This window comes from Salminus brasiliensis, chromosome 24 (assembly GCF_030463535.1).
Source record: "Salminus brasiliensis chromosome 24, fSalBra1.hap2, whole genome shotgun sequence".
NCBI classification, from domain to species: Eukaryota; Metazoa; Chordata; class Actinopteri; order Characiformes; family Bryconidae; genus Salminus; species Salminus brasiliensis.
In genome coordinates this window covers 29444486-29455828 of record NC_132901.1, presented here as the reverse complement: position 1 = coordinate 29455828, position 11343 = coordinate 29444486, and the positions used below count along the sequence as shown (strand labels likewise).

Sequence of the window (11343 nt, the reverse complement as noted above, 5' to 3'; positions counted from 1 at the left end):
GGTCTGTGTGTGTCTGTTGGTCTGTGTTTGTGTGTCTGTCTCTCGGTCTGTGTGTGTCTGTGTGTGTCTGTGTGTGTCTGTTGGTCTGTGTTTGTGTGTCTGTCTGTCGGTCTGTGTGTGTCTGTGTCTGTTGGTCTGCTCACTCTGTTCTCCTGCCATTTCTCTACCTGTCGACGAGTGGTTCTAATGAGTGGAGAATTAGAGCTGTGGTTCAAAAGTGCTGCTGATCAGACACTGATCAGTAAACACATGGTTTACACTGTGTGTGTGTGTGTGTGTGTGTGTGTGTGTGTGTGTTTGTGCAGGGGAGCTGTGTGAGGATAAGTTGGATTTCTGTGCTCCAGATCTGAATCAGTGTCAGCACGATTCCAAATGCATCCTGACCGCCCACGGGTACACGTGAGTTCATCTGTCTGTTATTGCTGCCTTTAACTGTGTATCAGTACTACATATTCAGTACTATACAGATTCAGCTCTGTGTATCAGTACTACATATTCAGTACTATACCGATTCAGCACTGTGTATCAGTACTACATATTCAGTACTATACAGATTCAGCACTGTGTATCAGTACTACATATTCAGTACTATACCGATTCAGCACTGTGTATCAGTACTACATATTCAGCACTGTGTATCACTACTACATATTCAGTACTATACATATTCAGCACTGTGTATCACTACTACATATTCAGTACTTTACAGATTCAACACTGTGTATCACTACTACATATTCAGTACTATACAGATTCAGCACTGTGTATCAGTACTACATATTCAGTACTATACAGATTCAGCACTGTGTATCACTACTACAGATTCAGCACTGTGTATCAGTACTACATATTCAGCACTGTGTATCAGTACTACATATTCAGTACTATACAGATTCAGCACTGTGTATCACTACTACATATTCAGCACTGTGTATCAGTACTACATATTCAGCACTGTGTATCAGTACTACATATTCAGTACTATACAGATTCAGCACTGTGTATCAGTACTACATATTCAGTACTATACAGATTCAGCACTGTGTATCAGTACTACAGATTCAGTACTATACAGATTCAACACTGTGTATCAGTACTACAGATTCAGCACTGTGTATCAGTACTACAGATTCAGTACTGCAGATTCAGCTCTGTGTATCAGTACTACATATTCAGTACTATACAGATTCAACACTGTGTATCAGTACTACATATTCAGCACTGTGTATCACTACTACATATTCAGTACTATACAGATTCAACACTGTGTATCACTACTACATATTCAGTACTATACAGATTCAGCACTGTGTATCACTACTACATATTCAGTACTATACAGATTCAGCACTGTGTATCACTACTACAGATTCAGCACTGTGTATCAGTACTACAGATTCAGTACTGCAGATTCAGCTCTGTGTATCAGTACTACATATTCAGTACTATACAGATTCAACACTGTGTATCAGTACTACAGATTCAGTACTGCAGATTCAGCACTGTGTATCAGTACTACATATTCAGTACTGTGTATCAGTACTACATATTCAGTACTATACAGATTCAGCACTGTGTATCAGTACTACAGATTCAGCACTGTGTATCAGTACTACAGATTCAGTACTGCAGATTCAGCACTGTGTGTCTACTACATATTCAGTACTATACAGATTCAGCACTGTGTATCAGTACTACATATTCAGTACTATACCGATTCAGCACTGTGTATCAGTACTACATATTCAGCACTGTGTATCAGTACTACAGATTCAGTAATATACAGATTCAACACTGTGTATCAGTACTACAGATTCAGTACTGCAGATTCAGCACTGTGTATCAGTACTACATATTCAGTACTGCAGATTCAGCTCTGTGTATCAGTACTACATATTCAGTTCTATACAGATTCAGCACTGTGTATCAGTACTACATATTCAGTACTATACAGATTCAGCACTGTGTATCAGTACTACATATTCAGTACTATACAGATTCAGCACTGTGTATCAGTACTACAGATTCAGTACTATACAGATTCAACACTGTGTATCAGTACTACAGATTCAGCACTGTGTATCAGTACTACAGATTCAGTACTGCAGATTCAGCTCTGTGTATCAGTACTACATATTCAGTACTATACAGATTCAACACTGTGTATCACTACTACATATTCAGTACTATACAGATTCAACACTGTGTATCACTACTACATATTCAGTACTATACAGATTCAGCACTGTGTATCACTACTACATATTCAGTACTATACAGATTCAGCACTGTGTATCACTACTACAGATTCAGCACTGTGTATCAGTACTACAGATTCAGTACTGCAGATTCAGCTCTGTGTATCAGTACTACATATTCAGTACTATACAGATTCAACACTGTGTATCAGTACTACAGATTCAGTACTGCAGATTCAGCACTGTGTATCAGTACTACATATTCAGTACTGTGTATCAGTACTACAGATTCAGTACTATACAGATTCAGCACTGTGTATCAGTACTACAGATTCAGCACTGTGTATCAGTACTACAGATTCAGTACTGCAGATTCAGCACTGTGTCAGTACTACATATTCAGTACTATACACATTCAGCACTGTGTATCAGTACTACATATTCAGTACTATACCGATTCAGCACTGTGTATCAGTACTACATATTCAGCACTGTGTATCAGTACTACATATTCAGTACTATACCGATTCAGCACTGTGTATCAGTACTACATATTCAGCACTGTGTATCACTACTACATATTCAGTAATATACAGATTCAACACTGTGTATCAGTACTACAGATTCAGTACTGCAGATTCAGCACTGTGTATCAGTACTACATATACAGTAATGCAGATTCAGCTCTGTGTATCAGTACTACATATTCAGTACTATACCGATTCAGCACTGTGTATCAGTACTACATATTCAGCACTGTGTATCAGTACTACATATTCAGTACTATACAGATTCAGCACTGTGTATCAGTACTACATATTCAGTACTATACAGATTCAGCACTGTGTATCAGTACTACATATTCAGCACTGTGTATCAGTACTACATATTCAGTACTATACAGATTCAGCACTGTGTATCAGTACTACATATTCAGTCCTATACAGATTCAGCACTGTGTATCAGTACTACAGATTCAGTACTGCAGATTCAGCTCTGTGTATCACTACTACATATTCAGTACTATACAGATTCAGCACTGTGTATCAGTACTACATATTCAGCACTGTGTATCAGTACTACATATTTAGTACTATACAGATTCAGCACTGTGTATCAGTACTACATATTCAGTACTGTGTATCAGTACTACATATTCAGTACTATACAGGTTCAGCACTGTGTATCAGTACTACATATTCAGCACTGTGTATCAGTACTACAGATTCAGTACTATACAGATTCAACACTGTGTATCAGTACTACAGATTCAGCACTGTGTATCAGTACTACAGATTCAGTACTGCAGATTCAGCTCTGATAATCAGTACTACATATTCAGTCCTATACAGATTCAGCACTGTGTATCAGTAATACAGATTCAGTACTGTGTATCAGTACTACAGATTCAGCTCTGTGTATCAGTACTACATATTCAGTACTGCAGATTCAGCTCTGTGTATCAGTACTACAGATTCAGCACTGTGTATCAGTACTACATATTCAGTACTATACAGATTCAGCTCTGTGTATCAGTACTACATATTCAGTCCTATACAGATTCAGCACTGTGTATCAGTACTACATATTCAGTCCTATACAGATTCAGCTCTGTGTATCAGTACTACAGATTCAGTACTATACAGATTCAGCTCTGTGTATCAGTACTACATATTCAGTCCTATACAGATTCAGCACTGTGTATCAGTACTACATATTCAGTCCTATACAGATTCAGCTCTGTGTATCAGTACTACAGATTCAGCTCTGTGTATCAGTACTACAGATTCAGTACTGCAGATTCAGTACTGTGTATCAGTACTACAGATTCAGTACTGTGTATCAGTACTACAGATTCAGTACTGTGTATCTTGTGTGTGTGTGTGTGTAGGTGTGAGTGTACTCCAGGTTACACAGGAGAACAGTGTGAGCTGGACTTTGACGACTGTTTGGACAATAAGTGTAAAAACGGAGCGCAGTGTTTCGATGCTGTGAACGGCTATACGTGTGTGTGTCCTCAGGGTTACAGGTGAGTATACACACACACCAGCCCCGCCCATTCAGCAATTTAACCACGCCTATTCAGCCTACCGCAGTTTATCCCCACCCATTCAGTCTACACAGGTTAGCCCCACCCACTCATGCTGAAGACCATCTTTGAGTAAATGGTCACCCACTCATACAGCCTGACCTGCTGGAAGACTGCCCGCTGAGGTCCCCTCTACCTGCGTTAGACCAGCTGCCACCCACCAGTCCAACCAGCAGGCTCTGCCCCCACCACCACCCATGCCAGACCAGCTGCACACCCTCCTTCCACTGCTACCTGCCTAATGACCATGTTAAACCTAAATGGACTCTTAACTATCTGCACTATTAATATCACCACTATTACCCATCATTCCTCTCACTACTCTGACCATCACTGACATGACTATATTAAGTTATTCTACACCATGATTAATATATTATGATTATGATCAGAGCAGTTCATCAGTTTAGATGGTTTGGTAACTTTTATCAATAATTTATCAATAGTTCTGATCAGAGGAGGACGGGTCGGGTCCCCCTGTGAGTCTTGGTTCCTCCCAAGGTTTCTTCCTCCAGCTCTGAGGGAGGTTCTCCTGCACGGTGGTCTTTGGCTGCTTACTGGGGGTCTTAGATTTTCATGTCTTCTTATGTTGTTGATTTCTTGTCTTTTACTGGTCACTGAGGAGTTATGAAGAGTGTTTCAGGCTCGTCTGCTTTTTGATGCACAAAGCAGGGCAGCCAGTTAAAACAGAGCTCATTTACATGTATTAGTGTTCGTATATTACACACATTTCTCTCTCTTTGTGTGTGTGTGTGTGTAGTGGACTGTTCTGTGAGTTTTCTCCCCCAATGGTTTTACCCCGGACCAGCCCATGTGACAACTTTGACTGTGCCAACGGGGCAGAGTGTGTTGTCAAGGATACAGACCCTGTGTGTCAGTGTCTCCATGGTTACGCAGGTGTGAAGTGTGAGCGGCTGCTCAGCGTGAACTTCATCAGCAGAAATGCTTTCATCCAAATCCCCCATGAGATCACCACCGCGCACCCCAATATAACCCTGCAGGTACACACACACACACACTCTCTCACACACACACAATGAAACACACTAATACACACACACTCTCTCTTACACACACAAACACACACAGACTCACACACACAGACACACACTAAAACACACACACAGATTCCCACTTTCGGATCAAGTTCAATGGTTCTGGTAAAATGGCCAGGGAGGGGTTTCTGATAAAATGGCCAGGGGAGGAGTTTCCTAATAAAGAAGCCAAAAAGTATACAAGACTGTACTGACTTGTGACTGGTGTGTGTGTGTGTGTGTGTGTGTGTGTGTAGATTGCAACAGAAGAGGACAGTGGAGTGCTGCTGTACAGAGCGGACGGTGGGCAGATGGCGGTGGAGCTTTACAGAGGCAGGCTGAGGGTCAGCTCTGATTCGGGCTCATTCCCTCCATCAGCCATTTACAGGTAAACACACTGCAGGTCCAGTTCTGACCACAGGGAGCCGCTAACCTGCCACTGTTTGAAAGATTTCTCACCAGAATTTGAAATGTTTTAATGTAGAAAATCAAATTTAATCAGAACTGAATAAATACGCAAACATTCAGAGTCCAGCAGACCCACAAACTAAACACACCACTGATGGGTGTTGATTGAATACAGGTGTGAAACAGGTGTGTGTTGATTGAACAAGAGTTGCCCATGTCTCTGTCTGTCTCTCTCTCTCTTTCTCTCTCTCTCTCTCTCTCTCTCTCAGTGCAGAGACGGTGAATGACGGTGTTTTCCACGTGGTGGAGCTGGTAGTCAGAGATCAGTATCTCTCTCTCTCCATCGACGGAGGGAGCCCGAAAACCATCCCCACTGTAAACAAACTCGGTCTGGGACCCAGCGCCCCCGTACCACTCTACGTTGGGGGTGTGTAACACACACACACAACAGAAACACCACTCACTCTCTGTAGAGAAACTAAACCGTGAGTCTGAAGCTTTAGGGGAGCTGCAGGATACTGCTGAGCGCCCTCTGGTGGACAGAGGAGTGGACGCTGCCCTGTTCTGCAGCTCTATGCTTTTATTCATCATTTATTTCATTTTAAATGAATGAATTTAGGGTCATTTCTTTTACTGATGAGAGAATCTGACCGTCCTACATTATCTCTCGCTCTCTCTCTGCAGGTGTTCCTCCTCAGTCCGGTGTTTCCTCCCTCCAGCAGGGTTCTGGTACAAATGGTTCTAGCTTCCATGGCTGTATCCGGAACCTGTACATCAATGAGGAGCTGCAGGACCTGTCTAGGTTGGAGCTGCGGGGGGGCGTGGTGCCAGGGTGCCAGCCTTGCCAGCGCAGCGTGTGTGTGCATGGACAGTGCCATGCTACTGGCCAATCAGCGTTCAGCTGTGAGTGTGAGCCGGGCTGGGCTGGCCTGCTCTGCGACCAGCAGGTCAACGACCCCTGTCTTGGCAACAAGTTAGTACATCCGAGTGTGTGTGTGTGTGTGTGTTTGTGGCCAGTGAGGCATTTCCGATGAAGTGGCCACTGAGGGGTTTGGTCTGTGTGCGTGTGATGAACCCCTTCTCTTCTCTCAGGTGTGTAAGGGGAACCTGTGTGCCCATAAACTCGTACTCGTATAGCTGCCGCTGTGTGCCAGGGGCCGCGGGGGTCCTGTGTGACGAGGAGGACAGCTTCAGTCCTTGCATGGACCTGACCTGCAAACACGGACACTGCCAGGTCTCCGGTCTGGGCAAGGCCTACTGCCAGTGTTCCAGCGGCTACACCGGACAGAACTGCGACAGAGGTATACACACACACACACACACACACACACTATACGTTAATAACTAGCTCTGTTTAGATCCCAGCTCTGAAGCTGTGTACGGGGTGTGATGATGTAATGGGTCCATCTGGAGGTCTGATACGGTCCGATTCACTGAAACTGAGGAGCTGATCTCATTATCTGTGTGTGGAGTTTAGAGTCAGTCTGGAACACTGTGTGTGTGTGTGTGTGTGTGTGTGTAGCGTCTTTACAGCCTTCATCACTGACCACTAACACTAACTCTGACCTTTAACCTCTCTGCACTTTTAAAGCTGCCCCTGAAAGTGCTTTGGACCCCACTGAGGTCCACCAGGTGAGAGTGTGTGAGAGAAAGTGTGTGTGTGCAAAAGCGTGCGTGTGTAAAAGAGAGTGTGTGTGTGAGAGGGAGTGTGTGTGTATGTATGTGTGTGTCTAAGTGTGTATGTACGAGTGTGTGTGAGAGAAAGAGTGTATGTGTGAGAGGGAGTGTGTGTGTGTGTGTGAGTGCGTGTGTGACTGTCGGCTGAACCCTGGCTGTAATCTGCTCTCTGTCTCCCTCTAGAGGTGGCGTGTCGGGGAGAACGGGTCAGAGATCACTATCAGAGGCAGCAGGGTTACTCGGCCTGCCAGACCACGGAGAAAGTCTCCCGCCTAGAGTGTAAGGGCACCTGTGGAGGCGGGGTGTCCTGCTGCTCCGCCCTCCGCACCAAACGCAGGAAATACACCTTTCAGTGCACGGACGGCTCCTCCTTCGTCCAGGAGGTGGAGAAGGTGGTCAAGTGTGGCTGTACACGATGCCCTTCCTAAAAAACAACAGAGCGAAGGATCCCAGTCTTCCCCTCGCTCACCCGCCCCGTCCCCCCTCGCGCTGTTTTCTTCACTACTCCTTTTCATGTCCCCTCACTCGTATTCATGCCCTCATTTGTCCACTTTTGTCTCCTGACCTATGTACATCCCTTTACTTGTCCACTTATGTCCCCTTACTCATCTACTCATCCATATGCCCTCAATTGTCCACTTTTGTCTTCTTCCACTTCCCTTCTTTGTTTTTGTTTTAAGTTGTATTGTTTGTTTGTTTGTTTGTTTGTTTTTGGGCGTGCTGTAAGATACAGAAGTTATTTTTTATGAAGCAAAAAAAAGGACAGAAATAGATGTTTTGGTTATTTTTGTTTCATTTTCAGTGGTTTGCTAGAACTGTGATTTCTGTTTCCCTTTATTTGTTCTTGTTGTTGAGAACACCTCAGTGAACAGAGTGGGCAGAGACACATCCCCGGTTCTGGTTCTGTTTATCTTGTTGTCTTTTTTTACGGGTTTTTGGACTGTGATTTGTTGCTTACACCATGGCGACCAGTCAAAGTGAGCCATCACCATGGAGACAGATGCTGAGAGAAACCCCATTGACCGTTTATCACACACACACACACACACACACACACACACACACACACTGTATGTGACGCATTGTGTATTTATTGTATTAAGCAGAACCTTCACAGTACTTACTCTGTACTTCCCTCCTCCCCCAGTTCGAGTGACAGTCGGAGTCTCTTAATATATAATAATAATAATTTATATTCATCTTCTTAACGACGTAGATCACTCATTAGCATAACGAGTAGCCAAACTAACATTGTGTTTCTTCTGAGGTTGGTTTGACCAATGAGACGGTTCTGACCCGATTAAAGAGTAAACCTTTAGTGGTGTTGAGATCTCTAAATGTGAAGTGTATATTTTTGTTGGATTTTCTTAAAAACTGTGTTTGGTGACAGAATCGTGCTCCCGTCCCCACTGTCCTCCACCCACAGATTAGCGTTAGCATTAGCTTCCCTACACCGGAAACCTTTTCTTCACTTAGAAATGAAAACTGTGACTTTTCTAAACGATACTACTTTAAGACCCCCTAACAACCCCCCCCCCACCCCCCCCAACCTGGACACCAACCCTCGCCCAGATACCCCACCCCCTGTTAACATGTTGCTGCTAAACTGGTGTTGTAGACCCGGGTGATGATGATGATGATGATGATGATGTTTATTGTAGATGACTGAGCTCCTTCACTGAGGAGCACATTACCGTACTGATCTCCCAATAAACCTTCCTCCCTTCGTACCCAGTGTGTGTGTGTGTGTTACTGCTTGTGTGTTATTGTGTGTGTTATTGAGTGTTTAATTGTGTGTGTTATTGTGTGTAATTGTGTGTTACTGGGTGTGTGTTATTGTGTTTGTAATTGTGTGTTATTGAGTGTGTGTAATTGTGTGTGTTATTGTGTGTAATGCCTGTGTAATTGTGTATGTTTAATTGTGTGTTATTGTGTATGTGTGTAATTGTGTGTGTGTTATTGTGTGTGTGTCATTGTGTAATTGTGTCTTATTGTGTGTGTTAGTGTGTTTTATTGTGTGTGTATAAATAAATAAGCTGGAGGAGAAGTGGAGGTAGAGATGGATGTGGAGTAGAAGATGGATGTGGAGGTAGAGATGGATGTGGAGGAGGAGATGGATGTGGAGTAGAAGATGGATGTGGAGGTAGAGATGGATGTGGAGGAGGAGATGGATGTGGAGGTGGAGGAGGAGATGGATGTGGAGTAGAAGATGGATGTGGAGGTAGAGATGGATGTGGAGGAGGAGATGGATGTGGAGTAGAAGATGGATGTGGAGGTAGAGATGGATGTGGAGGAGGAGATGGATGTGGAGGAGAAGATGGATGTGGAGTAGAAGATGGATGTGGAGGTAGAGATGGATGTGGAGGAGGAGATGGATGTGGAGGAAGAGATGGATGTGGAGGAGGAGATGGATGTGGAGGAGGAGATGAATGTGGAAGAGGAGATGGAGGTGGAGATGGATGTGGAGGTAGAGATGGATGTGGAGGAGGAGATGGAGATGGATGTGGAGGTAGAGGAGGTAGAGATGGATGTGGAGGAGGAGATGGATGTGGAGGAGGAGATGGATGTGGAAGAGGAGATGGAGGTGGAGATGGATGTGGAGGTAGAGATGGATGTGGAGGAGGAGATGGATGTGGAGGTAGAGGAGGTAGAGATGGATGTGGAGGAAGAGTTGGATGTGGAGGAGGAGATGAATGTGGAAGAGGAGATGGAGGTGGAGATGGATGTGGAGGTAGAGATGGATGTGGAGGAGGAGATGGAGATGGATGTGGAGGTAGAGGAGGTAGAGATGGATGTGGAGGAGGAGATGGATGTGGAGGAGGAGATGGATGTGGAAGAGGAGATGGAGGTGGAGATGGATGTGGAGGAGGAGATGGAGATGGATGTGGAAGAGGAGATGGAGGTGGAGATGGATGTGGAGGAGGAGATGGATGTGGAGGTAGAGATGGATGTGGAGGAGGATATGGATGTGGAGGTGGAGATGGATGTGGAGGAGGAGATGGATGTGGAGTAGAAGATGGATGTGGAGGTAGAGATGGATGTGGAGGAGGAGATGGATGTGGAGGTGGAGATGGATGTGGAGGTAGAGATGGATGTGGAGGTGGAGATGGATGTGGAGGAGGAGATGGATGTGGAGGTGGAGATGGATGTGGAGGAGGAGATGGATGTGAAGGTAGAGATGGATGTGGAGGTGGAGATGGATGTGGAGGAGGAGATGGATGTGGAGGAGGAGATGGATGTGGAGGAGGAGATGGATGTGGAGGTAGAGATGGATGTGGAGGAGGAGATGGATGTGGAGGTAGAGATGGATGTGGAGATGGATGTGGAGATGGATGTGGATGTGGAGGAGGAGATGGATGTGGAGGTAGAGATGGATGTGGAGGAGGAGATGGATGTGGAGGTAGAGATGGATGTGGAGGAGGAGATGGATGTGGAGGTAGAGATGGATGTGGAGGTGGAGATGGATGTGGAGGAGGAGATGGATGTGGAGGTAGAGATGGATGTGGAGGTGGAGATGGATGTGGAGGAGAAGATGGATGTGGAGGTAGAGATGGATGTGGAGGAGGAGAAAAAATCATCAGAAAGGAGAGAAGAGGAGAAAGGGGAGAAGCTGGAGGGAGAGAAGAGAAGCTCAGTGAGACGGAGAGAGAGCTGGAGGAGAGAAAGATGGAGGAAGAGATATAGGTGGAGAAAAAGGTGGAGGAAGAGATAGAGGTGGAGAAAAAGGTGGAGGAAGAGATAGGGGTGGAGAAAAAGGTGAGTGATGAGGAGGAACAGAAAGAGCCAGAAAAAGAGAGAATGGTTGAGAGAGAGGTGGAGGAAGAGAGAGAGGTGGAGGTGGAGAAGATCAGGGAGGCGAGGAAGACCCACATGGAGAAGGAAAAGCAGAGGAAGAAGCAGATGATGAAGAGGATGTTCGCTCCAGGTGGGATCATCC

The 11343-nt window shown here is 44.8% G+C and overlaps 1 protein-coding gene across 1 annotated transcript; it reads left to right on the top strand.

Moving 5' to 3' along the window:
* Window positions 1-305: 305 nt before the first annotated feature.
* Window positions 306-9136, top strand: LOC140546701 (slit homolog 2 protein-like; the record flags this gene model as incomplete). The annotated part of the gene is made up of 8 exons (XM_072670084.1): window positions 306-399; window positions 4090-4227; window positions 5048-5288; window positions 5579-5709; window positions 5999-6156; window positions 6414-6702; window positions 6822-7030; window positions 7590-9136. Coding segments are annotated over 8 exons (1505 nt in total), but the record flags the coding sequence as incomplete, so codon positions are not given.
* Window positions 9137-11343: the final 2207 nt, after the last annotated feature.